General features: G+C 33.8%; 1 protein-coding gene across 1 annotated transcript in view; it reads left to right on the forward strand.

Moving 5' to 3' along the window:
* Positions 1–13,056: 13,056 nt before the first annotated feature.
* The window catches only part of LOC148281527 (band 7 protein AGAP004871), a 39,417-nt gene continuing 26,902 nt past the window's right edge, over positions 13,057–25,571 (forward strand). The window contains exons 1-5 of the mRNA XM_088226585.1: positions 13,057–13,067; positions 13,789–13,892; positions 17,433–17,505; positions 23,948–24,030; positions 24,918–25,177. Coding sequence (XP_088082711.1) covers positions 13,797–13,892; positions 17,433–17,505; positions 23,948–24,030; positions 24,918–25,177 — 512 coding nt within the window. The 5' untranslated portion in view covers positions 13,057–13,067; positions 13,789–13,796. The remainder of the gene's footprint in view (positions 13,068–13,788; positions 13,893–17,432; positions 17,506–23,947; positions 24,031–24,917; positions 25,178–25,571) is intronic.

Genomic DNA, 25,571 nt, shown 5'->3' on the forward strand with positions numbered 1-25,571 from the left:
AATACTGTTTTCCAAATCAAGAATCTTCAAATAATTTGTGTAATTTGCAAGTTTAATCTAGGAGAAAAAACCCGCACTGGGGTTAATACATTCAAAATATAGTATACTTATTTGTATGAAAAAATAAGCTGGAATAATCGGCTAGTTTCTTGGCTCACCACAGGCGCTGGGCGCGCTTTATTAAAATTTATATTTATATTAGGATAAAAATACAAACGGTGGGAATGATTTAAAATAAATGTTAATTTTTTATTTGTTTTTCTGTAAATAAAGTTACAATAAAACATTTTTATGGTTAGTCAAATATGATGGTAAGCTGTGCATAATCGCTTCTATACACGGTTCGCCCCTGCTGTATGTCCCATTTACTTGGAGTCAGCCCTCCTGGTCCCCAGTCTACACGTCTGACTAGGAGATTTGTTGCTTGGTTTTTGTTTTACGGCCGGCCGATTGCCACCTGACGCCGCGCCTAGACAGTGACCCCTTTTGCAAACTAAAACTTAGCAATAAATAACTTATAATCGCCAATAAGAGCCAAGAGAGTAATATGAAAATACTGTCGCATTCTCAGACATTAATGTTAAATGAAATTATTGAATAGAGTACCTACCGACTTATAAATTAAAGATAATATTTTTATTAAAATATTTTACACTCATGCATCTATAAATTTGTATAAACCACTTTTGAGTTATATGTCGACCGGTTTCGAGGTTACGTTCTCATAATCAGGACTTAAACCAACTTAGAATTACTCGCGTTGCTATTTATATTTTAAAATATTGAAAGAAAGGAACATAAAAAAGGGAGTCCTGATGATGAGGAAGTAACCTCGAAACGGGTTGACTAATAATAAATTGGTTTATACAAATTAATAAATAAATAAGTTTAAAATTTAAATATTTTAGATTAAATGATAATGAAAAAAAAAAAATGATTTATACCGGAAGCAATAAGAAATTAATGAAAAGAGAAAAGTCAGAAATAAGACAAAATAATTTGGCAAATTAATAAATAATATGTTGTATGTATATTCTAATAATATTTAAATAATATGTTTTTTAAGCAAAGAGGGAAAACATTTTGAGAAGGGAATGTAGTAAGTAAGTCTAGACATTTACAGGGTTTATGACCTGTCATTGGCTGTTTTAAGTGTCTGGTTAACAATTCTGCCCGTGTTTAAACATCCACATTTCTTTTTATCCATCCGTTGACTTTCGTGGTGTAAAAGAGTTGAGAGATTCTCTATGCCAACCAATTCTGAGTAAATGCATAGTTTTTTATAGTTGGAATATTATTTATTTTTAACTTTTTTTTATGTTTGTAACACTAACTTTGTGGTTAATAATTATAATTAAATAAATAAAACAACTTTCTTTTTAACTAACATTTTTTTTCCTGATTATCTGATAGAAAATAATCATAACTTCAATAAAGACACTGGATTAAAAGTACTTCATGTTGAAAACAAAATATTCAAAATATTCAAATTAGACAACTTAGAAACTTAAAAAGGCGATTCATAATAAGAAAAAAATAATTAATAACCAAATAAACAATATTTTTTCTAGTGCACTCCTGTCTAGCTTTGAAAATAATCATATAAAATTCCTATCATTTTAGGAAAAAATATGAGACTTGATATATTGGCTCCACGTGTAGTATTTAGTAAACATGATAAAAATTAAATAAGAAAGAATTCATTAGTTACGTAACCTTGACGAAGAATCTTGTTTGCTTTAAAACCGGTCGGTGGAAAAAAAAATGGTTGAAAACAAAGTTGTATCATTTATTTTTTTATTTTATTTATGGAATATACTTCAATAAAATAAGTTATTCGGCAGCATATAATAAAATGGCGGTAACTATTATAAATTAACAATAATAAAATGAACGTTTATTGTGTGTAGGTCAGACAAGATAGTAAGGGCGGTGCAAATCGGAATGCAAGTTCCGTCATCACGATATTCGAACTCTTCAACATTAGCCTTGGACATTGATAGTAAGTATTATATACAAAATACTTTAGATAGTATGTGTATTTTATATAATAGTTATATGCCTATGGGCCAGTGAAGTAGCTAGATCCACAACAAAAGAACATTGTTAAAACAGTGTATTTTTTGCTGTTGAATTTTTAAAATAAATACCCATATATATCATGTAAACCTCTTTTTACGTGGTCTCGAAACAGCACGGTGTAAAAAAACAATTAAAAAATCATTAACATGAATTTAACAATGGGTAATAGTCACTGAATAGATAGTAATAGTAATATAATCATTCTTTTTGTTTTTGGAATGCCCTACATCGCTTTTTTACTTACTGAGCGTATAATGTGCCATGCTTTTGTAATTCTTTTTAAATGACAAATAATGAAGATTATTATTACATTATTATTATTTTTTTAAATATTGTTTTTTAAATCCCGAGTTGATGCACTGAAACCTCTCTAGCATTGTTATTTTTTTACACAATACTGTGTGGGATATATCCCACGTGGAAAAAGAGGTTGCAGCGTAATTATATGTACTATATTATATAATTATATGTCTGCCTGTTGCCTGTTGCCTGTTGCCTGCTAGTATATTCGGCCCTTCGGGCCTTAGTTGATTAATAGGAATCTCGGGCACTATAAAATTTCACCCATTGGGGAAATGAAATTGACAGACAACAAAAAAGTTATGCTGCATCTTATGTTTTGTATCTCCACAGGATAAATGAAATGATTTTCTAATAGTGAGTTATTTATGGCCCCCGGAATTTAAATATTAGTGTAAATCATAAAAACATAAACTTTTCTTTTTTAAAAAATAATAATTAGTCACTCAGAATGATGCTAACAAAACCACATAAAATTAACATATATTATATATTAAATATACCGGCGGCCTCCGTGGTGTAGTGGTTAAGACGCATGACTAACGCACGGTAGGTTCCGGGTTCGATTCCCGGTGAGGACTCAAAAATTAAATGGGATTTCTCTCAAACCTGAGTGTGCAGTGTGCAAAAAAATATACCTTTTAAATTTATCGAAATTCTACTGATTATAAAACATTTCCATTTTTTCCTTAGATTTTTTTTTACCATTTATTCGTCCCCAAAATAAGCAATCTACTTTTAAGTGAACAAACCAAATACTCACTTTTTTCTGTTTGCTCAAAAAACTACTTTTTCTGCCATCTGTTTATTGTTTAATATTACACCACAATAGGTCAGGAGGCCCAACTACACTGGTGAATTATAGCACAGAATACCCAGGCTTGAGAAAAATCACATTTTGAACTTTTGTGTTCTCACCGGGAATCAAACCCAAAACCTTCCGTGCGTGAGTCAAGCGTCTTAACCACTACACCACGGAGGCCTCTTATTTTATTTATAATACGCCTTTATATATCATTATGAATACCTACTACTTATCCTTCGGTCTTACATAATAGTTGATGTCGTGAGTCAATAATGAAACTATTTTAACGTAGGTATCTTCCGTTAATTTATTTCTCTATTTCATTATAATCAAACTTAAATTACGTAAATTATTGTAATCTCTTTATCATTTAGACCAAACAATCGAAACATAACACTTACAAAGTTACTTTTACTAACCACAGTTTACAGAAAACAAACGTCAAACTAACGGAAAGTAAACTTCGATTTTATAACCTAAAAATATTTTACGTTTACCTCGAACCAGTTCGGTGATGAAAGAGAGAGCGCTCTACAAAACAATTAAGGACGCATGTGTATTCCCTTTACAAAACGACGAACGTGTTCTACCATCGCATAATTGACATTGTACTGAACAACGAAAGAACATAGGTTGGATTTATGAATATATTTTTTTAATTATTTCATTTATCAATAGGCAGGTAAAAACACTAAACAGTACATCGTGAGTTCGACTAATCTCCATTCGATTTCTTTTAGCAAAATTTTTACTCCCGAGTAGAAACTAAATAGATGGAACCAAACTGGAAAATAATACATGTGTCCACCCACCTTAATTTCACCGGAGCGAGTGAATTTGCGCGATACGTGTGAAACAGGCCCGTACACGACAGACGCAATCAGTCATTTTTGGAATAATAATATATAAGATATGTATATATATCTGTACCTCAGAGGCAGACGGATGCAAATCCAAACGTCAAATGTTCAACAATAGACAAAAATCTACCTTCTCTAAGTGATTTCTAATAATTCAGAATATTCATTTGTATGTTCAGCTTCTTAATACATTGTTTTTTTCATTATAAGACTTACATTTTTTCAAGATCAATGGACATGATCATAAACTGGATACGAAAATCGAAAATGTCATTTCATTAAATTTTGGATTTGCATCCGTCTGCCTCTGAGATACAGATATATATATGCATATAAATGTCGGCCTCGTGGTGTAGTGTTCAGCGCGTTTGCCTACCATGCAAGAGATCTCGGGTTCGATTCCCGACATGGTTGATATGAAATATTTATTTAAAAAGGTCTTTTTACACTAGAATATTTAATAGTCCCTGGACTGGTACCTGAAGCGTAAGACCGATCATCTTACATTCATGTAACCAAAAATATCAAGATACACTGCGATTTATGTACCAATGCAGTGCCCTTAGCACCATCGGGTGCGGAAAGGGATGATGATGATGACATATATATGTTTTTAATTATTTTTCTTATTTTTATGTTTTGTCTTTTAAATTTAAGCCCGATTCTATTTACATTAATTTCTAATTTGTTCACGTTAGTGACACACAAGGACCTGGTGGCAAGTCCAGAGTAAACTATCAGTATTTTTGTTTATTTGTGTTTTAGTGATTTGTGCTGAAAAGAGGTTTTTAATTAAACTTTTATTTCTATAACATTATTTTTTAATATTTTTAAATAGTTAAAAAAATATATTTATTAATAACATAATAGATACTTAATACTAGACTAAAAATTATTCCGATCTTATAATTAACATCATAAATATTTTTTTTAAATAAATTTTAAGGGAATAATTATGATGGTGATGTCATAAATAAGGTTATATTATTCAATAATAGAATTTGGAAAACCGTAAATGAAATGTTTGTACCAATTAACCTTTGTAATTTTAAAATAAAATGAAAAAGATATATTGTATTTACCCATCAATACTCACCCACGACGACAATGCCTGCATGCTGTCGCTGATTTCCCTTTTGAATTTATGATTATTCAAGTTAAATAAATCACTCGCATTAGCTCCAATAATATTATTATACCAGTTGCTAATTCTATGTATGCACGAACTTTTCGCTGCATTATTGTTTACATTGGTGCAGTAATAATTTGGTGTGACGGGTACGTTTAAAAGGTACATGGAAATTATTTAACAAAGTGAATTAGGGCAGTCAGTAATGCCATTTAAAAGCTTAAATAGAAAAATAAGGTCAGCAATATGTCGTCTATTATCCAAAGAGTTTATTTTGAAAAAATGTACTATCGCCTAATTATAATTATTGAATTCGTATATATTTCTGTACGATAGACATTTTAATATGTATGCTGATGATGCTGTTCTGTTAGCAAGCAGCAAGGCTGATTTGCAGCAAATAGTCTCTAGAATGTATGATGTATTCCTGGAGAGCGAATTGGCGATGAACGAAAGTAAGTCAAAAGTGATGGTATTTGAAAGGGATAGTGAGGTTACTGACTGCATAATAAATGTAAACAACGAATGTCTCGAGCAAGTAGAAGAATTTGTGTATCTGGGAAGCATGTTTTCAAGAGATGGAAGAGTAGAAAAAGATGTTGAAAGAAGAGTGGATGCGGGCAACAAAATGAACGGCGCACTAAGCGCAGTAATTGCTAATAAAAATATGTCAATCAAAGCTAAACTGGCAGTGCACAACGGAGTTTTAGTCCCAACACTAATGTATGGAAGTGAAGCATGGAACTGGCAGAGGAAGGATGAAAGCCGAGTGAACGCGGTTGAAATGCGATCTCTTAGACGAATGTGTGGGAAATCAATGTATGACAGGGTTACGAATGATGAAATCAGGCGAGAGTGTAAATCTGAGTCAAGTATAATTGATAAGATTAAGAAAGGGTCTCTGAGATGGTTTGGTCACGTAGAACGAATGGACGACGAAAGAATGGTAAAACAGGTATATATGGCGAAAATGAACGGCAACGTGAGACGAGGACGACCAAGGAAGACGTGGCATGATCAGATAAACCAAAATCTTAAGTCTAGTCATGTCAAAAGCAGACAGAACCGAAGGGCATGTATGACAAGATGTATGAATGTGGAAGAGGTTAGAATTGTATGCTAGGATAGACGTGCGTGGCGGTCCATTCTCTCTGCCTACCCCTACGGGGAAAGGTACTAAAATACTACTACTAGTTTTCAAAACCTAGTTTTGTCGATAAAACAGGTAGGCAAAAGTAGATTTCTGTGCTAAGGACCATGTAGGTAAAGCAGATTTAAAGTAGTATTGGTCGGTTAAAACAGGTAACACCCAAAGAGCAAAGGTGCGAGATTAAGTATTTGTCGAAAAAGGGGTTAACCCCGACAGAAATCCATGCCGATTTAACAGCGACATTAAAGGACCTTGCTGTATCGTATGACATAGTTAAGAGATGGTGTCGCGAGTTTAAGTGTGGGAGAGAATCCTGTGAAGATGAACATGCCGGAGGTCCTGAAATACAGGTTACTACTGAAGAAAACATCCAAAAAGTACACAATTTAATTTTGCAAGATCGAAGGATTACTTTGCGTCATATTGTCGAAGAAACAGGCTTTTCGTATCACTCAGTCCAAAATATAACATCTAATATTTTGGAGGTGAAAAAAATTACTGCAAGATGGGTCCCCCGAATGCTTTTGCCAGTTCAGAAGCGCGCTAGAATGGACTTTTGTCGACAATTTTTGGACACCTTTCGAAAGGATAAAAAATCTTTTTGTGATCGATATATCACTATGAATGAAACATGGGTTCATCACTACGATCCTGAGACCAAACTGCAAAGTAAAGAGTGGCGGCATCTCGGTTCCCCACCTCCTCGCAAATTTAAAGTTGTCCCTGGGAAACTTGTGCAAAAAAATGAAGATCATGTGCGAAAGGACCGCCGTGTGACGCTTGACGACCTTCACGAATACTTTCCAGGCATATCTCAAAGTCTCCTTGGTGAAATTGTGTCGGAAAAACATAGTCACAAGAAGTTGTGTGCGAGGTGGTTGTCCAGAATGCTCACACCGGAGCACCTTCAAAATCGGGTGATCACAGTGCGTGAATTTTCGGATCGCTTTGCACAGAAAGGAGAAGCTTTTCTAGACTCTATAGTGATGAAGAATGAGACGTGTGTTTGTCACTATACTCCAAAATTCAAAAGACAATCACTTCAGTGGCGTATTCATCTTCACCATCCACCAATAAGTTCAAAACGACCCATTCGGCCGGAAAACTCATGGCATCAGTTTTCTGGGACTGTAAGGGGGGTTCTTTTGGTTGATTTTATGCCTAAAGGGACAACCATTAATGCAGAACTTTACTGCAACACCTTAAAAAAACCATACAAAACCGCAGACCCGGGAGGAAGCTTCCTGCATGACAGCGCCAGGCCCCACACCGCGCGGGTTACACGGGGACATCGTTTGGATAGGATATTGTCACCCCCTCCCCACCCTATTTGCCCGACTTGGCGCCTTCAGACTATCACCGTTTTTTTTTTTTTTTTTTTTATTATTTATTTATTGGGGATATCAACAGTAATACATGTAATAAAAATAAAACAAATAACATATACAGAGAATAAAACCAATGACAGATATCCACAGAAATACATTAAATACACGTACAATACATACTAGTGTGTTTGTGTGAGTGTAAGTAAGTGAGAGGGTGGGTGTGTGGGTGTTATATTGGAAAGAGGGTGTCAGGTATCAAAAATATAAATATATATAAAATATTAAGAATTAGAGATAAAATTTAATAAAATAAAATAAAACTTTATTATTGAAACTAAGTATAAGACAAAAAAGTATGTTTTAAGACGCGCATTTTAAATGTTATTTTTTTACAAACAAATGGATTAATAAGGGGAAAGTTCAAATTATATTCACTAGCAAAACGTATAAGTGGAGAGTTCTGGGCATAGTTCGTACGAACTGCTGGCACATGAAATAGAGAGCTCGACGTGTGACGGGTGCGGTAGCCGGGGACATTTAATGATAACTCCGACAAAAGAGCCGGACTATCAAGGCGTCCACTGAGTATGTCATGAAGCACCCCCATGTCCAACAGTAGACGGCGATCTTCTAAAGTAAGCAAGTGGTGTTTTTTGCAGGAAGACATATAATTGAGATCGGTATACCTGCATCTCCAGTTAAGATGTCTAAGAAATGTCCATTGAATTTTCTCAAACTTTTCTTTATGTGTGACATATTTTCACCTTACCCTATCACTATCACTGTTCGTTAAAGAGGCACTTGTGAACTTCTGGAAATCTGTAGATAAAGTCAGGACACAGCAAAATATACAGACGCGATCAACGGGAAGGATTAATTACCTTAGCCCTACCACTCACTCAAAGCTAGCTCAAAGAAACTTTACCTCCCTCAATTTTTTTAAAAATAAACTTCCTGCAGCCATAAAGAACTCCACAAGTGCCAATGTATTTAAGAAAAACAATTGAAATTGGTCGCTGCACATCAATAGGGACGAGGTTGTCAATTTTTTTGAAGTTCGATATTAGCAATTAGCAAAAATTGTAAATTTTTAAGATATTTTTATGTTTTTTTATTATGTATTTTTGTACAATTTAATTTGGTACTCACTCTTGTTTGACCTATTATTTATTACTCCTAGTTCTAACTATAGTATAGAGTGAGTTTCTAGAAACCATATCGCATTATAAATTCAATTATGTTTATATATATATATATACATATACATATTCTTTTTCTATTGAATTCAATCATACTATTATTTTGTATCTGTGATTATGTATACATCTAAATTTGCAAAATTTTATGTTTTTATATTTATATCTGATTATCTTTTTTACACAATATTCTTTGAAATTTTATTATTTTTTACTTACACCTTGTTTTTCTGGATTGTTATTCTATTGCATCACATGTTATTATAATTCAATCTAATTCATTTTACGACGTATTGTTTATTGTTAATTATTATGGCTTGACACGGACACTTGAGCCTATTAAAAAGCCTTAATAAGTTCATTAATATTTAAACAAGTGTAATTTAAAATGAATAAATAAACAATTTTTCACTAAACTCAAAGCGATTTTTGATGGGAAACGTTTTTCCAATGATCAAGGGGTCAAAGAAGCAGCGAAGAAACAGCTGGTGGCAGGTTTCTATGACAGTGGCAAACAAAAACTAGTAAGACTGGCTGACTAGAAACATGTCTCGATCTCGACGGTGATTATGTTGAAAAATAGTTTAGTATAATTGTGAATTATCCTGTGAATTTTAATTCAATACAAACATTTTTCAGTAACTTTATTTTGTGGATGACCCTCATAGTTTCATATATTTCATAAAAACTGTATACCTACATTTTCTTGTCAGTTGGAACTTGTTTTCGAACAACTTGAATAAAATTAAATATTAAAAGCGGGTACACGTGCAAAACACTGAACTGTTATTATCGTCACGTATTAGGTGTACCTACATTTCATATGTTCTATTTAAGTCGGTTACAAGTTACAACCCCGAGGACCGCAGAACAGCGGTGCGCATAATCGTTTTTCAGGAAGAACATTCGATTACACGTTTCTCACTCTTCAATGGTTATTTCACAACCGATTGTTAAATGATGTCAATGTGAATTTCCTACATAGTTTAAGCGGTTTAAGCTTAGGTATATACATCTATACGTCTGGGTTTAAGAGTGTCTCCATTGTTCTTATTCTGCTTTATCTGTACTATATCGGTGCATTTCAAAAGTAAGAATTGACAACGATATACGAAGGAAGGCAACTGTAAGATAGAAACATAACATCAGTAAATAAAAAATAACAGTAATGATGAGAAAATCATTTATACTAAAATATAAATGTTGGGAATTACGTCAAATAAGAAACAAACCAACAAACCATCACGCCGTTTCCCCGTAGGGATAGGCAGAGAAGATAGAACGCCATACCACTCTGTCTTCGCATACAGACCTTACTTCCTTTACATTCATACATCTTCTCATGCACGCACGCTGATTATTCCTACTCTTGACATGTTCATCTTCAAGTATTTGATGGACTTGATCGTGCCATGTCTTCTCGGTCTTCCTCGTTTTCTGCATCCATCAACATTCGCAACGTAGATCCTTTTAGCCGTTCTTTCACTGTCCATTCGCTCTACATGTCCAAACCAGCGCAGCGCCCCTTTCTTGATTCTGTCGATAATGCATGTCTCAGTCTTACATAGTTCACGGATCTCGACATTTGTGCACCTATCATACATCGTTTTACCACACATTCGGCTGAGGGATCGCATTTCGATAGCATTTAACCTACTTTCATCATTATTTTTTCAATTCCATACTTCGCTCCCATACATTAGAGTTGGCACCAGAACTCCATTGTGAACTGCTAGTTTAGCCTCCTGCGATAAACATTTGTTTGCTAAAGTAGATTTCAGTGCACCGTTCACCCTGTACCCGGCACTCACTCCCTTTCAATATATTTCTCGATCTTTCCATCCCTAGTAAACATACTTCCCAGATACACAAATTCTTTACCTCGTTCAGAATATCTCCGTTCACATTGATCTCATATTTAGTCATATTTTCATCCCTTCTAAGAACTTTAACATTTGATTTATGAATATTCATAAGCAAATCGCTTTTCTTGCATACATTGTAGACTTTTGTTACCAAGAATTGCAGGTCTTCTTAGCTGCTAGCAAGAAGCACGGCATCATCCGCATACAGAAGACAATTAACAGTTATACCACTCATTTTTGCTCCCATTATTACATCTTTCAGTTCCTTCATACAGTTATCGATGTACATGTTGAACAAGCATGGTGACATTACACATCCCTGTTTGACTCCTTTAGAAATGTTTAACCACGATGTGAATGACCCATTCACCTTCACATATTTTTACAGGACCTCGACTCACATGTTTTATACGTGTATGATTCATATCATTAATTGTAGTGCTTTCACACTTATAGATTACGCAGACAGGGTATAGTCTAAGCTTATAACCGAGTTGCACAGCTTGAACCCGCGCTGTGCCAGCGGGTACCCTGCAAGACATCGGACCCTCCCATGTGTGGTAGACATTTGACGACGTGTAATTTATAAACAAATACGTTTATTTCTATTTTTTTATATCTTTAGCTTTTTAATACTTTTTTTCTATTGAATATGTTCTGTAACTTGAATGATAAAAATTAAACTTTTATTTTATTGGTTGGTTGGAAGAAATTTCCATTTGGCAATAAGCCCGCCAATGTACAAATAACATTATTTACAAAATGTGAAATAAATAAAATATCTTTAAAACATTAAATATTATTTAACATGACATAAAAATCTCCATTTTATGTAAAATAAATTTGTTTTATTTTTTAAGTTCAAAGTTTATTGATTAAATTACTCTTATTAAATGACCCTTTACTTATCTACTCTGTTTTGTCAATCAATGTTTCCGCGTGTAAAAAAAATTTTAGGTAAATTAGCAAATTGCTTTTTTATTTTAATATAATTATCTTACATTTGTGTTATGATTATATTTTTCACGATCTGGCAACATTATGCGCCGACTTCTCACATGCGCGCGGTGAAAGTGGGGTAAAGAGGGGGTTTTTGGACACAGTCAGATGCATTCGAATATGATTCTACGCTCCTTCTGGACTATTCTTAATTCTATGGATGCACATTATTGATGTTTATGTTGATGGTGATGGGAAGGAATGCAGACGCTTGGAAGAGGGCTTTATCCAGCAGTGGAAAGAACGAGGCTGAAGAAGAAGAAGAAGATTATTGATGTATATTTTTTCACTGATTTTTTTTTTATTAGTGATGAAAAATAAGTATCCTATTTTACTTCGCACCTCTCCGGCTATCCGGTTGCTCCAAAAACAAACAAACAAACGCTCTCGCATTTATAATATTAGTATGTAAGTATGGATAAAGCAATTACAAAAATATCAATGCAAAAGATCTTAGAACTCGAGAGAACTTAGAGTCAGGTGCCATAAGATGCACCCGAATACAGCCGAATGTAATTCGACATACCCCGACCGTAGGCTCGGCTGAGAGTTTTGGCCAATTTTTGTCCGCAACCGAAACCGTGGCCGAAACTCGTTTAATTGGCTGAAACTGGTCGAAACCGAAACTTCGGTCGGTCACTAGTAAACTGACTCCAGTATTTTTTGTGGTAATTGCTGATTTGACTTGATTAAACATAAGTGATAACACAGAGTATTAAAAAAATAAAGCATAATTACATAGCAATGAAATACATATTAATAGTAAAAATAGTAAACAAAAAAATCCCACAAAGGTATGGTCTGTGGGTATCCAAGAAAATGTTAATGAATTTTTGCTCCCATAATAAATAATGGACAGTTATAATATTTTTGTGTAGTCTTATAAGAAAGAAAAAATATAATATTCTGTAAAAAATAATATGGTGTTTTTTTTATAGTAATTAAAAAAGGAAATTAAAAATATTTAAAAAAATACAAAAATATTCCTTATTATTAAAGGACAACAAAATATATATATTTTTATATATAATATATCTTGATGCAATCGTTATATATTATGTATCCTTCGAACCCGATACTAAACAAATATTTATTTGTCTAGGCAAATATTTCATTGCCGGTTATCGATTATTTCATGACGAACAGTTGATGCACATCACTAGGAAAATTTAGTGGTCAGTATTCAGTCGCTAGAGGGTGGCTAGAGGCGCGCGTTAGGTGATTCTTCAGCAGATATTTTCCCGAAGTGCTAATCCCTTCTCAAGGGAAAACAAATGTCTACTATTGCTCCGCCTTTGGAATTGGCTGATAGGAACATTTCTGACGACCGAATAGACATAATCATCGAAGAAGGTTTAGCAATCAGTTCCTTAATTAATTCAAATATAATGATTTTTTTCCAATTTAAAATATCCGGCCGATACCAAATTTATCAATTTAAATACTAATTGGGATTGTTATTAATAAGAATAACTTATTCAGCTCCATTTTCGTAATATAATATAGTGCGCTTTACAAAGTGATTCTATAAATAATTCTATACATAAATGAATTCAATTTCAACTTAAAATTTGTTATTTATTTGTATTTAATTTTAAAAATTTAGTATTCAATACTAAACATGTACTACATTTCAAAACAGGACATACGAGAGCATTACAAGTACCCCTGTATTTTTGTGTCCAGGCGGATGATGAATACGGTTCTGTGTGAATAGAACCAGAACCCGGGACGAGAGTTTTTGACTCGATGGCTGCTCTCAGGCAAAAATCCTGAATAGACAATCGTAGTGGTTGCCCGTTCGCCTACCATTCTTGAAGTCCTGGGATCGATTCCTGGCAGGATGGAGGTGAAATATTGATTTCAAAGCTTTTTAAACTGCAATATTTTTTTGCTCCCGGCCTGTCACCTGAAGCGTACAACTGATCACCGTACCTTCATGTGACAGATGATCGAACTTAGTTGCATTTGGTCCACTGATGCAGTACCCTACGCACCACTGGGTGCGGAAAGAGATATGATGATGACGATCGCGAAAATTTACGCCCTTTATTAATGCATCTTTTATTTCCAGCTGATACAATGGACGATTCTAAACTATGTGGAAAAATCTTGACTGGTTTTTCGTGTTTACTGGTTTTCTTAACCATGCCGTTTTCCCTATTCGTATGTCTCAAAGTAAGTATTTTAAATTGCGATATTTATTTCCTACGTACTATGCTGATTGGATATTGCTATTTTATTATGCAAATGATAATTGCGACAAGCGATACCATAACACATACCGTACACTATGCCTGAAAATCATAAATTCATTCATGTTCATTCGTTTCATTGAAGTTGAGCACATTGAATAACCTGAAAAAATAAAAGAAAAAAAAACATCGAAATATTTTTAATTAATTTGAAAAAAACTACTAAGTAATGTTTTATGTTAGTTCTTAAGATGTTATGAACTACTTAAATAAAGCATAAATAAATAAATTATGGGTACACGGCAAGAACGGGCTCACAATTAACGAATGTTACAAGAGAGCCAAAATAAGAATAAAAACCTTAATTGGAGGAATCTGGATTCATGTATTTCATAAAATAGATTTCAATACATGTAATATAAATTAACAAATTCCAAAAGGGGCGGAGAACATTTTTGAGAAGGGAATATGGAAGTCAAGGCATTTACAGGGCGTATGACCTGTCATTGGCTGGTTGAAGTTTTTTAATTCGAGAGAAGTAGTGACGTCGTTCAAAAGAGTTTGTTTTATTATTTTTTTCACATATTTTCAAGAAACTTTGCCGTATAATATGAGGCTCTATTTTTTACAGCGCGTAAGAAAACATTTTTTATATCCAATTTCCTTTAGGGCTGAACTTCTTTATAAGAGCATTTTTAAATTACGCGCATATGTATTTTAATTATTTGGCGACAAATCTGGTATTTTATCTATAATATTTTAAATATATTGCGAACTATGAAAGTTACATAGTCTTATTTAAGACAATCATAAAAATCCACACGATGTTTTTACTGTCTTTTTATTTGAGATTGTTACATATATAACAGAAGGCAAACGCACTAACTAGTACACTATGAGGCTAATTAAACTCCACTCGATTTCTTATTGCATGATTTTTACTAAGGTTATTTTTTTACTAAGAAACTTCAAGAAGTAGTGAAAAAAAAACAAAAAATTATACAACGAAAATCAACCTACCCAATTTTTTCCGTGTCGTGTGGATTTGTATGACTGGTGTGAAATTAGCCATAGATGTAACAGCGTTTTATTTTATAATATCTTCTTCCTAGGGTACTTGGAGACCTTATCTTTATATAAATGTTTGCATCTCTTGGTTATTTCAACAATGATGAAGAACTTGTTTAAAAGGGGTAATAGAAGTTTAAATAAGTATAAAAGGCTCATGCCTAACGTTGGCAGGTTTAAATTATGATTTAACGCATTGTATAACATTTGCTATTCTACTTATATTCGAACATCCATATTTATTGAATTCTTCCACCTGATAATCAATACAGTTCTGTGTAAAATAGAATCAGTACCCTGATCGAGCTATTGTGACTCGATGGCTAATTTCAGGCAAAAATTCTGATTGGAGAAATCGAGTGGAGGTAGGTACGCCTCATAGTGTAGTGGTTGGTGAATTCACTGCCACGCTTGAGGTCCCAGGTTCGATACCTGTCAAAGCCGAATTTTAGTTTTTTTAAACAGTTTTGCACTGCGACATTTAACTGTCCCTGGATTGGCTAATGTGCGTAAAATTTATCATCGGATCATCATGAAAAATTAAGTGTACTGATGCGGAGCTTTCATAGGCCCTCTTTACACATGCCACGCCAATCCACCCGGCCCGGTAATTTTACTAGGTTCACGTAACACGTTGTGTATGCGTTTGTAGGATGAACGCGGTAATATTACCGGGCCGGATGGATTTGCGTGGCATGTGTGAAAAGGGCCACACTGTACCGTAGCTTAGTGCAGTGTTTTTCAACCTTTTTCAATAAGCGACCCCTTAGCGAGTTATGAAAATTCTGGCGATCCCCCAGGACCCTATTGCAAGTGAAGTGAACCTACTGAAAAACTCTATAAGTTTTTTGCATTTAAAAAAAATAACTAAACCGATTAGAAATTTTCAATTAACATGTGTTTTGTATGTACATAAAGTACCAGGAAAAAATATTTTTAGGTTATACTGTTTGCAGGAATGTAATATTAGCAACAAGTTTACTTCACATTTATAAAGTCAGGTAGTTCACTTCACCTGTGCCTCGATTATGAACGCTATCTTCATCTGTATATATCGAGACGGTATACTGTATCATACCTCGGTATGTTCTACCTACTCGTCACATCGACATCATATGATCGAAACAAGTTAATGGAATGACCGCAAACAATTAGTCCGCGTTCCTTACGTCATTTACATTTAAAATAGATCTCATTTTTAGTTTAAATAGGCTTCTGTAATAAAAAATGCACACTTCAAAGCGATTATAATCTCCAATAAATCCCAATTCAAGCAAAAAATGCTCGCTTGAACATGAATTTTGCATGACTTTTGGAAATCACCTGGACGGTACGCTTAACGATCGTCTGTATGTATCTACCGATCGACTACAAAGCCAGCTCCTATAACGTCTCGATACATACACTCGAAAAGATAGTAAAACAGATGGAAAAAATATAATAACTAAAAAATTTTTTTAGAGTAGAACTTTCTGACGCATATAATCTATGTCTGACGCCTAGATACTCTTATTTGTTAATAGGACAGAACCTAGCGCTATTATTTTCACATCTAGGCGTTCGTTTTATTAAAGTGATAGTTATGTCGGAATTTAATTCGACTTCAAAACTTACTTATTTCTCTCTCATATTTTGAATAGGTTTTTAAGAAAAAAAGTGCCAACCTCAAAACAATTAAAAAATTTAATAAATCATGATTAAAGGAAAAATTGCTAGGTGGAACAACATTTTTGACACTTTTAATACGTAGATAAACGTATCGAGGGGTTCTAGACCCGTCGGTATAAAATGATGAACTTACATCAATACTTGATGGTGGTATCGGTACTATACCTTTGTAGTCGGTCAGGAGACATTTATCTTCAACTATGACGTCATACTGAAGCTATGTCATTTTAGATCGTAGATATGTGTACCGTGACGTACGCTTCACCTTGATTCATATCGATGTACCTACCCAAAACTTGAAGGGGGGGGGGTCGGTAGTATATCTTTATAATCGCTAGAGGGAATTTATCTTCAACTATACCGTCAAGGTGAAGGTATGACCTCTTTATCTTCCCATCATAGTCGAGGCCCTGGTAAAGCAAGATTTGAAATTATTAGCGGCATTTGCATCATCTTACCCATGTGAACTGACGTTCTCTTCAATAGAAGACATAAAACTTCAAATAGGAATCGATTTACATAAAATAATTTGGTTATTTGGGTCTCAAAAATAAAACCACGATAATACAACTTGTTAAAAAAAAAGGCACAGCCGTCTCAATGAAATTATTGTGTATTTATTGAAGAGTAAAAAGCGCATAATGACTAACCGTATACGCGGTACGTGCGAGTTAAAGGGGCCATAGTGAATTCATCACTCGATGTCGATCGATATTCTCCGAAAGACACAACTGTATAGCGAGACATTTCAAGACTTTAATGTTAATGTTAATGTGTGATTTGACAGGTGGTGCAAGAATACGAGAGGGCGGTTATATTCCGCCTAGGAAGGTTGTTGCCTGGAGGTGCCAAGGGACCAGGTAAACTTTTCCCCCGCATATTCTGTTCCACTTAAACACAAACATACGTTATTTCAGATACTCACTTTCAGATAAAGAAGCAAAAATATACATTTCTACATATTTTATGTTTTAAATAGGTATTTTATCATAGAGCACAATTATATTTTTTTATGTCCCGACTTGTTAGAAAATTCCGTGTTAAGTCGGGACTCTTCTATATATAAATCAAAAACATTTATAAACATATTAAACAATAAACAAAATAATCAAAACAATATACAAAATAATAATAGAAAAATATAAATAGTAAAAATTTACACATGTCAAAAAATGGAATGTAGAAAAATTATATAATAATACATGGCAACATGTTATCAATAATTTATAGTAATTTTACAATTCAATTGGGTAATTAATTGATAGTAAAAATAAATACAAAATAATACAATAAAGTAATAATAGTAACACACATCTACACACAGGGTGTTCATCAAACCTTGTCACATCCGAAACCACGATGATCAGTATCAGCAAGAAGACATATTGGCACATTAAAATATTTTTTTAGAACGAAAAAAAATTTTAAAAAATAAAATATCAAAAAAAGCAAATGGTTTCCTGCTTCTGCGGGGGAGTAGCAAGGAGGGGGGGAGGGGGGAGTCTGATACAGCGCCGCGCTCTTCTCACTTCTCCCCTGCAGAAGTAAGCAACCATTTGTTTTTTTTTTTTTTTTTTTTTTTTTAATTTTTTTGTTTCAAATATTTTTTTAATATGCTAATATGTCTTCTTACCCATACTGATCATCGTGGTTTCGGATGTGACTGGGTTTTAAGAATACCCTGTATATGGTGGTATATGTAATTTAATAAACATAATAATGAATTATTTCATGTCTTTCTCGCTTACTCGTTTTTTGCATCCATCAACATTCGCGCCGTAAATCCTTTCACGCTGTCCGTTCGCTCTACATTTCCAAACCAACGCAACACTCCTTTCTTGATTTTGTCGATAATGCTTGTCTCAGCCTTATGTCATAATGCACGGATCTCGACATTTGTGTACTTTTCATACTGGTCTGTTAGGGAGATCTGGCGCGTTACACATTTAGGTATTAAGGTTTTCAGGTTAATTCAAAACACTAGTATATAAATGTACTTTCTCATTTACCTAATCTACTCATGTAGACGCGCTGTTTTTTTTCTTCTTCCATAAATATGCTATTATCTTTCAATTACATCAATATTATTACTTTGTTTATTTTTTAACCCGTTGCGCCTTTGAAATCGGGCATGTTTTTCATAAAAATGTTCAGGAGAAACAAAAAACATCACAGATTTTAATAAAATTATCGGAGAACATTTTTTTTGTGATTACTCAATTGTAGTACGTTTATGAAAAAAAATATGTTTTCATTTTAATTGTGGTAAAAAATATTTTTTTGGCAGAAAAAACGTGTTTAGTAAAATAAAATTAATGCATAAAGCCGGATTCCATGGCGCATCGACGATATTTCTGAAAACTTCTTTTATTTTTTATTTATTTTCTTTTATTTAGGAACATACAGTACAGTTACAAAGTTTAATATTTTACACAATTAAACTCAACTCTAATGGACCAATGAAGTTTTCATATTATAAAGCAATTATACGAGTATGTAAGGTTAATTATGAAAGTATAAAAAAGAGAAGGAAAAAGACAAACATAAATGAAAGTTGTTTAAAAATTAAAATTCAAGTAAAAAAAATATATTTTAAAGTTTGTAGTTTGTAGTGAGTATTTACAAATGGAAACAATATTAAAAGTTAAGAAAATTTGTAAGAGTAATTAAAAATTAAGAATTAAAATAAAGAATAAAAAACATGCTCAGATGTAAAAATAAAATAAAATAGTAAAAAAAATTTTTTTTTTTTAAAAAAAGGAAAAACATAAATATACACATATTTATTTTAAGGGATTCAAAGAAACGATGAGAAGAATCTTTAAGTGAAATATAAGACGATAAATTTAAGTCAATTTAAAAAACATCTTCAAAATTAATGGCACATTAAAGTAAGAGCAGCAATATATTGATTTTATATACATATATAATATAAGTAATTAAAAGTAGTTTAAAAGTATAAAAACATGCCAATGCAGCAGAGAAAAAAGAAAGAATAAAGAAAGAATAACAAGTACAGCAAGTAATCTTTAAAATTTGAAAAAGCAATATAAGCAGAAAATTTTAAACCAAGAGAAGTCGATAAAATTTCATTAAAGCGATTTTAGTAGTAGTACAAATTTCAAAAGAGAAATTTGATTTATAATAATAATATTAATGTATGTAATTTGAGTGACATAAGAGAAAAAGGGACCAACGGGAGTTTTATTCAAAAAGAAAATAGTACTGGCCCAACTGAGTCGCTCATGTGGCGAAAAACCGTTCTATGATTATTGACCAGAAAGTTAGCTACATATTACAACACAACTGGTCGTAGGTACTTGGGTTGAAAATTATTGCCCAGCGCTTACCGAAACCATCTGTTACACGTTTGTTGTTAAACTAAAAACCAAATTAAAACCAAACCAATTTTTTTTAACGCTTTTGTTCTATGCAATAGAGCTTAAGGGTTTCTCTAAAGAATTATTACTCTTTGTTGGTTGTAAACTTTTATTATAAAAACATATTTACACATACATAATATTATGATACCCATATTGTAAGTTTGCCAAATACCTATTTTCCAACTATTATTATGGGTTTTTTCACCCATTTAAATGAATAAAATTACATAAAACAAAATATAAAAAACAGTGTTGGTAATAGGTAAGTACAGCGGACTTATCGTTTAATTTAAACTGCATTAATTTTTATCATGATGAACACAAAACAGGCGCCGTAGCGCAGTTGGTTAGACGGCTAACTGTGAGACTGGCGTCGTGGGTTCGATTCCCGCCAGTTGCAAGAAAGAAATCCAAGAACGATTTTTTTGGGGTGTTGGTTGTGGTGTATTTTTCATTGCTTCTTTCCATATCCTCTCTTTTTTACCTGAAGCCAAACCTTTGAAATAGAGGCTGAGCGAGTTATTCCTTTTTTAATAAAAAAATAATTTAAAAATGTACCTACTCGTATAAAAATAAATAAATATATTACGTTTTCTTAGTTATTTTTTTTTATATATACAACCTTCTAATCCAGCGGAGATTAAAAAAATAGCAAATTTTGTTGAATTTAAATATCAACTATTTTAATCAACATGCTGTACATTTAAAATGCACGTGTGTGAGTTTTGCGAATGCGCCATCACTTAATAATCGACCTATACATGGTTTTACAATACCTTCCATTCGTATTTCAACACCATTCGGCCTACTTTCATCTTCGTTATTCCGATTCCATACTTCGCTCCCGTACATAAGGGTGGGAACCGGGACTCCATTGTTAACTGTAACTATGCCATAGAAAATTTCATTCCGTGTCCGGACAGATTAAGAATACAGTTCCGTGTGTGAAATAGAATCAGAATCCTGGATGAGTGGTTTCGGCTCGACGACTCCTCTCAGATAAAAATCCTGAAAAACGAAATCCAGTAGAGATAAGTCCGCCTCCTAATGGTTGGCGCGTTCGCCTACCATGTTTGAGTTCTCAGGTTCGATTTCTAGTGGACGAGAAATATTCGTTTTAAAGGTGCCGGCCCAACACTGCAATATTTCATGATTCGTGGACTGCACCTGGGCCCCGATTACAATGGGAAGTTAACGGAGTTATCTTCGACTGTCTTTAAAGAAAAACCAATATTTGTGTACGAAAATGAATATATTTGCATGCACATTTAAAGTATCTTGTCGGTGACCTATAATTGAACATGTTTAGAAGAAAAAAATGTATGCATATTCTGCTTTTCATGCAGAAAACTTAATTATACTTTGTAGATAAAATTAAGTTTTCTGTATGAAAAAATATTATGTTTACATTTTTTTGTCTAAACATGTTCAATTACCGGTTACCGACGAAGTTACTTTGAATTTTCTTACAAATATACACACTTTCGTACATAATACTATATTATATCGATGAAGATAGCGGCCCTGAAGCGAAAAACTGATAGCATTACCCTCCACGTAAGAAAAATGATCAAGATACGCTGCAATTGCAGTTCCAATCCAGTTCCCTGTGCACCACTTAGTGCGGATAAGGAAATGATGAATTATGCCATCGAATATTAATTTAATTAATAATTTATGACTGATGGAATATGACGTAGGTACTGGGTACGTAAAACGATATGGGTACCTGTTTGGTTTGAATACAAAAGTATTAAATGTATGGTTTTCTTTTTTCAAATTTGCGTGAATGGTTTATACTAACGACGGCTATTGGGGGAATTCAATAATGACCCACGACAAGCAAACACGTGTCAATAGTCAATAGTCTTACGGCCCGCAGTGCTTCGCGTAGAACTAAAGCTAGAGCTGAGCAAAAGTATTTTTAATATACGAGGGTGAATCAAATATAAACCGGAATTATTTTTTAATGGTTTATTGAAAAAGTATAGAAATACAAACACTGGAAGTTACATAATTTCCTGATTTTAAAACGCAATTTTCTCAACGGATCGGTAATTTCTTTATCCCGTTATCGTAAATTGTCGGCCTCGTGGTCGGCGCGTTTGCCTACCACGCAAAAAGGTCGCGGGTTCGATTTCCGACCTAGTTGACATGAAATATTTGAACCTGACTATGGGGAGAGTGTTCCTAGTGTAGCCCAGGACAATTCTGCCCTCACTCGGCAAAAACTTGAAGAGTTGTCATGGAACAGGATAACGTTTCCTATCAGAAAGTCGCGCCTTTTCCGACGATTTTCCTGTTTAGTCTCGGATAGCAGCTGGCTGCAGTACTCATCATTTACACTTCGACGCTTGAGAAGCAATTTTAGTTACTGTTAACCGTCGGTCGTCCTCAAGAAGTCGCCTAACAGCGCGAATGTTCTCGTCTGTCACGCTGGTCTCGGTCCACGGTGTGACTTTCATTTTCGGCAGTTTCTCGCCCTTTCGAAAATCGCTTGTATATTCTTACACTTGTATATTCTTAAGTGTCTCCTCCCCGAGCTGTGCCTCAAATCTCCTCAACATTTCGGATGGTTTCGGCCCCTCGCGGGCAAGAAACTTCGTTGCGCAACGGCCGAAGGTACCGCCGGCGCCGTCTCAGACATCGCGACAGCTAGGTATACAATGTCATTTTAGTTGTATTCCAATTAGAGCCTGCATTTATTATTAGGCGTGTCAAATTAATATAAAAAGGAATACGGAATTCTAGGCATTGGCATTGGCTGGTTTAAATGGCCACTTTACACACTGCGTAACATTCACCATGCTGCCTATGTTTGAACATCTACATTCCTTCCATTCTTACACCTGTTGATGTTTGTGAAGTTAAAGAGATGAAACCTTTATTAATGCGGGTGACATTCTCACCGAATTATTTCACCTACTAGGCAAGGTCAGATAATATTTTTCATTTTTATACTTCTTCATAGACGAGCTGGTTTTATCAGACTATTGACGTGTGTTATTACGTAAAATTAAATATGAAATGTTACCAGTCTGATGCACTCATTACTATGATAATTTAATTGTAGAGTTACAAAACCCACCCTGGAAGCTTATTCTGCTTATGAAAACCTGTAATTGGCTTATTTGTTACCTATTTGTGTTGTTTATTTATATGGTGAATGTAGCTGTTGGTTAGCCAAATAAAGAACATGAATAAAAAACCATTGTTTTACAATACACGTACATCTGACAATAAACATACCTATTAGTTGGAGCGGGTTTGGCAACTCACATAAGAAGTTTTTTATTATGATATTTTAACACGATGGAATGGGGTTTTTTACTAACGGTACCTTATCTTATTTTATAGATTTTTAAAAATTCATCCAGGGCGGGTTTTGTAATTCTACGTTTTAATTTTTACTTGGTAAATAATAATATTTTTAAAAGAAATGTTTACAATAGTATTACTTTTAAAACTTGATTTTATAAAGAAACGTTTGCATTTATATGATTATTGATTACCTAAATACTTCAATTTTAGGGCTGTAAGGAATGTAGGTATATTGTTGGTGACAACAATATATCTACAGTCATCTGCATACCCACACAGCTTGGCAAGTCATTCTAGATTTGTCTCTCCTAGTAAACAGTCGCTCTCTTACCACAGTATTATAAGCATTTAGAATAAACCACAGTCAACTACAATAAGTATTATTACTGATCTTCACATACTACCATAGGGTATAACAAGGGCCATTTGCAACGGGTTGTAAATAATTAACTATGAGAAAATGGAAATCAATCTTTGGTAAAGTGAGACTGGAACCTCAGACCTCTGATCCATGAGTCCGCGACACTAGCAACGGGTTTTCATTTAAAAGGCTGATATTTATGTTTTTGCATCATACTTAAATACATATTTATTTCAGGTTTATTTTTTATTCTTCCTTGCATCGACGCATATGCAAGGGTAGACTTGAGGACAAGAACCTATGATGTCCCCCCCCAAGAGGTGAGTATCTGAATATAAGCGGGTTTAGTATAATACGTAAATAAACACGGTACTTTTATACTTACACAAATATGCCTAAAGACGAAGAAAGGTAATTACTACAACTGGCCAACTTCAAAATCAGCATTTTCGAGTTTCTCGCTCAAAGTACATATTTGTATCTTATTCCATAAATGCTGTAAATAGACAAGTCTTGATTCTTTCAAATCATATTATAATTTGAACGCATGTCTTTTCTATTTGTAGGAGGAGACTAAAAAAAAAGTTTTTAGTTGGTAACGCACAAATGCTTATTTTGAATTTACCTAGCTGTAGTATTTGCCCCACGATATAATAAGGTCAAGTCATGTTACGTCTTGTCTAGTTAGTGTAGTCATAAAATAAATCAATAAATAATTTAAATTACTAAGTGGTGTCTTAAGTAATATACAACTCATAATTAGCAGTTTCAAAATTATGACTAAATATTATAAAATATCAATAATATTTCAAGTTTGGCCAAATTTTCGTAGGCAAGGACTGGATTCAACTCCCTGGGGAACTGTTAATATTAACATATTACAACAGAGATGAAGAACATGTTAGAGAAGGTAATATAGAAGTCTAGGCATCTACAGGGCTTATGACCTGTCATTGGCTGGTTTAAGTGGCCATTTTACACACTGTGAAACATTCACTATTCTGCCCATATTTGAACATCTATATCGCTTCAATTCTTTCATCTGTTGATGTTTGTGAAGTTAAAGAGCTGAAATCTTTATTTATCCAGCCAATGACAGGTCATAAGCTCTGTAGATGCATAGACTTCTATATTACTTTCTCTAAAATGTTCTTCATCTCTGTTGTGATATGTTGATTATGAGATACTATTGGAAAATCTTTTCCAGGTTCTGACCAAGGATAGTGTTACCGTATCAGTAGATGCAGTGGTGTACTATCGTGTCTCTAACGCTACGGTGTCCATCGCCAATGTGGAAAATGCCCACCATTCCACCAGACTGTTAGCTCAGACCACATTGAGGAATACCATGGGCACTAGACCGCTCCATGAGATCCTTAGCGAGAGGGAGACCATCTCCGGTACCATGCAAGCTGCCTTGGACGAAGCTACCGACGCTTGGGGCATAAAGGTGGAACGAGTTGAGATGTAAGTTCTTTTACAATTTCCATTTTCAATTTTTTTTGTGAAAATTCTTGGTGGAAGTTCATCGTAACTTATTACAGAAATAAAAGAGAGATAAAGTAGAACTCCGCTTATCCAAACTCCAGTCATTAGAATTGCCAAATATCCAGATCGTTATCAGGAAATAAAAAATAAAGGAGATATTATAATAACAAATAGAAAAGAGCGCTGGCAACGAGCGCGTTTTCTACTGAAAACAATAAACTTTGCCGGACATGTTTAGGCAAGTATTTATGTGATAACATCGGGCGCTCATTAATCCAGAAAGTTGGAGTTTTACTGTACTTACATCCACAAATTAAGAATAACAATCAAGTAGCTAAAGTAGCAAGTAGCCACAATAATATTATATTTTAAC

The sequence above is a fragment of the Micrasema longulum genome, unplaced genomic scaffold (genome assembly GCF_059751315.1).
Source record: "Micrasema longulum isolate JH-2025_06_02 unplaced genomic scaffold, ASM5975131v1 h1tg000443l, whole genome shotgun sequence".
NCBI lineage: Eukaryota > Metazoa > Arthropoda > Insecta > Trichoptera > Brachycentridae > Micrasema > Micrasema longulum.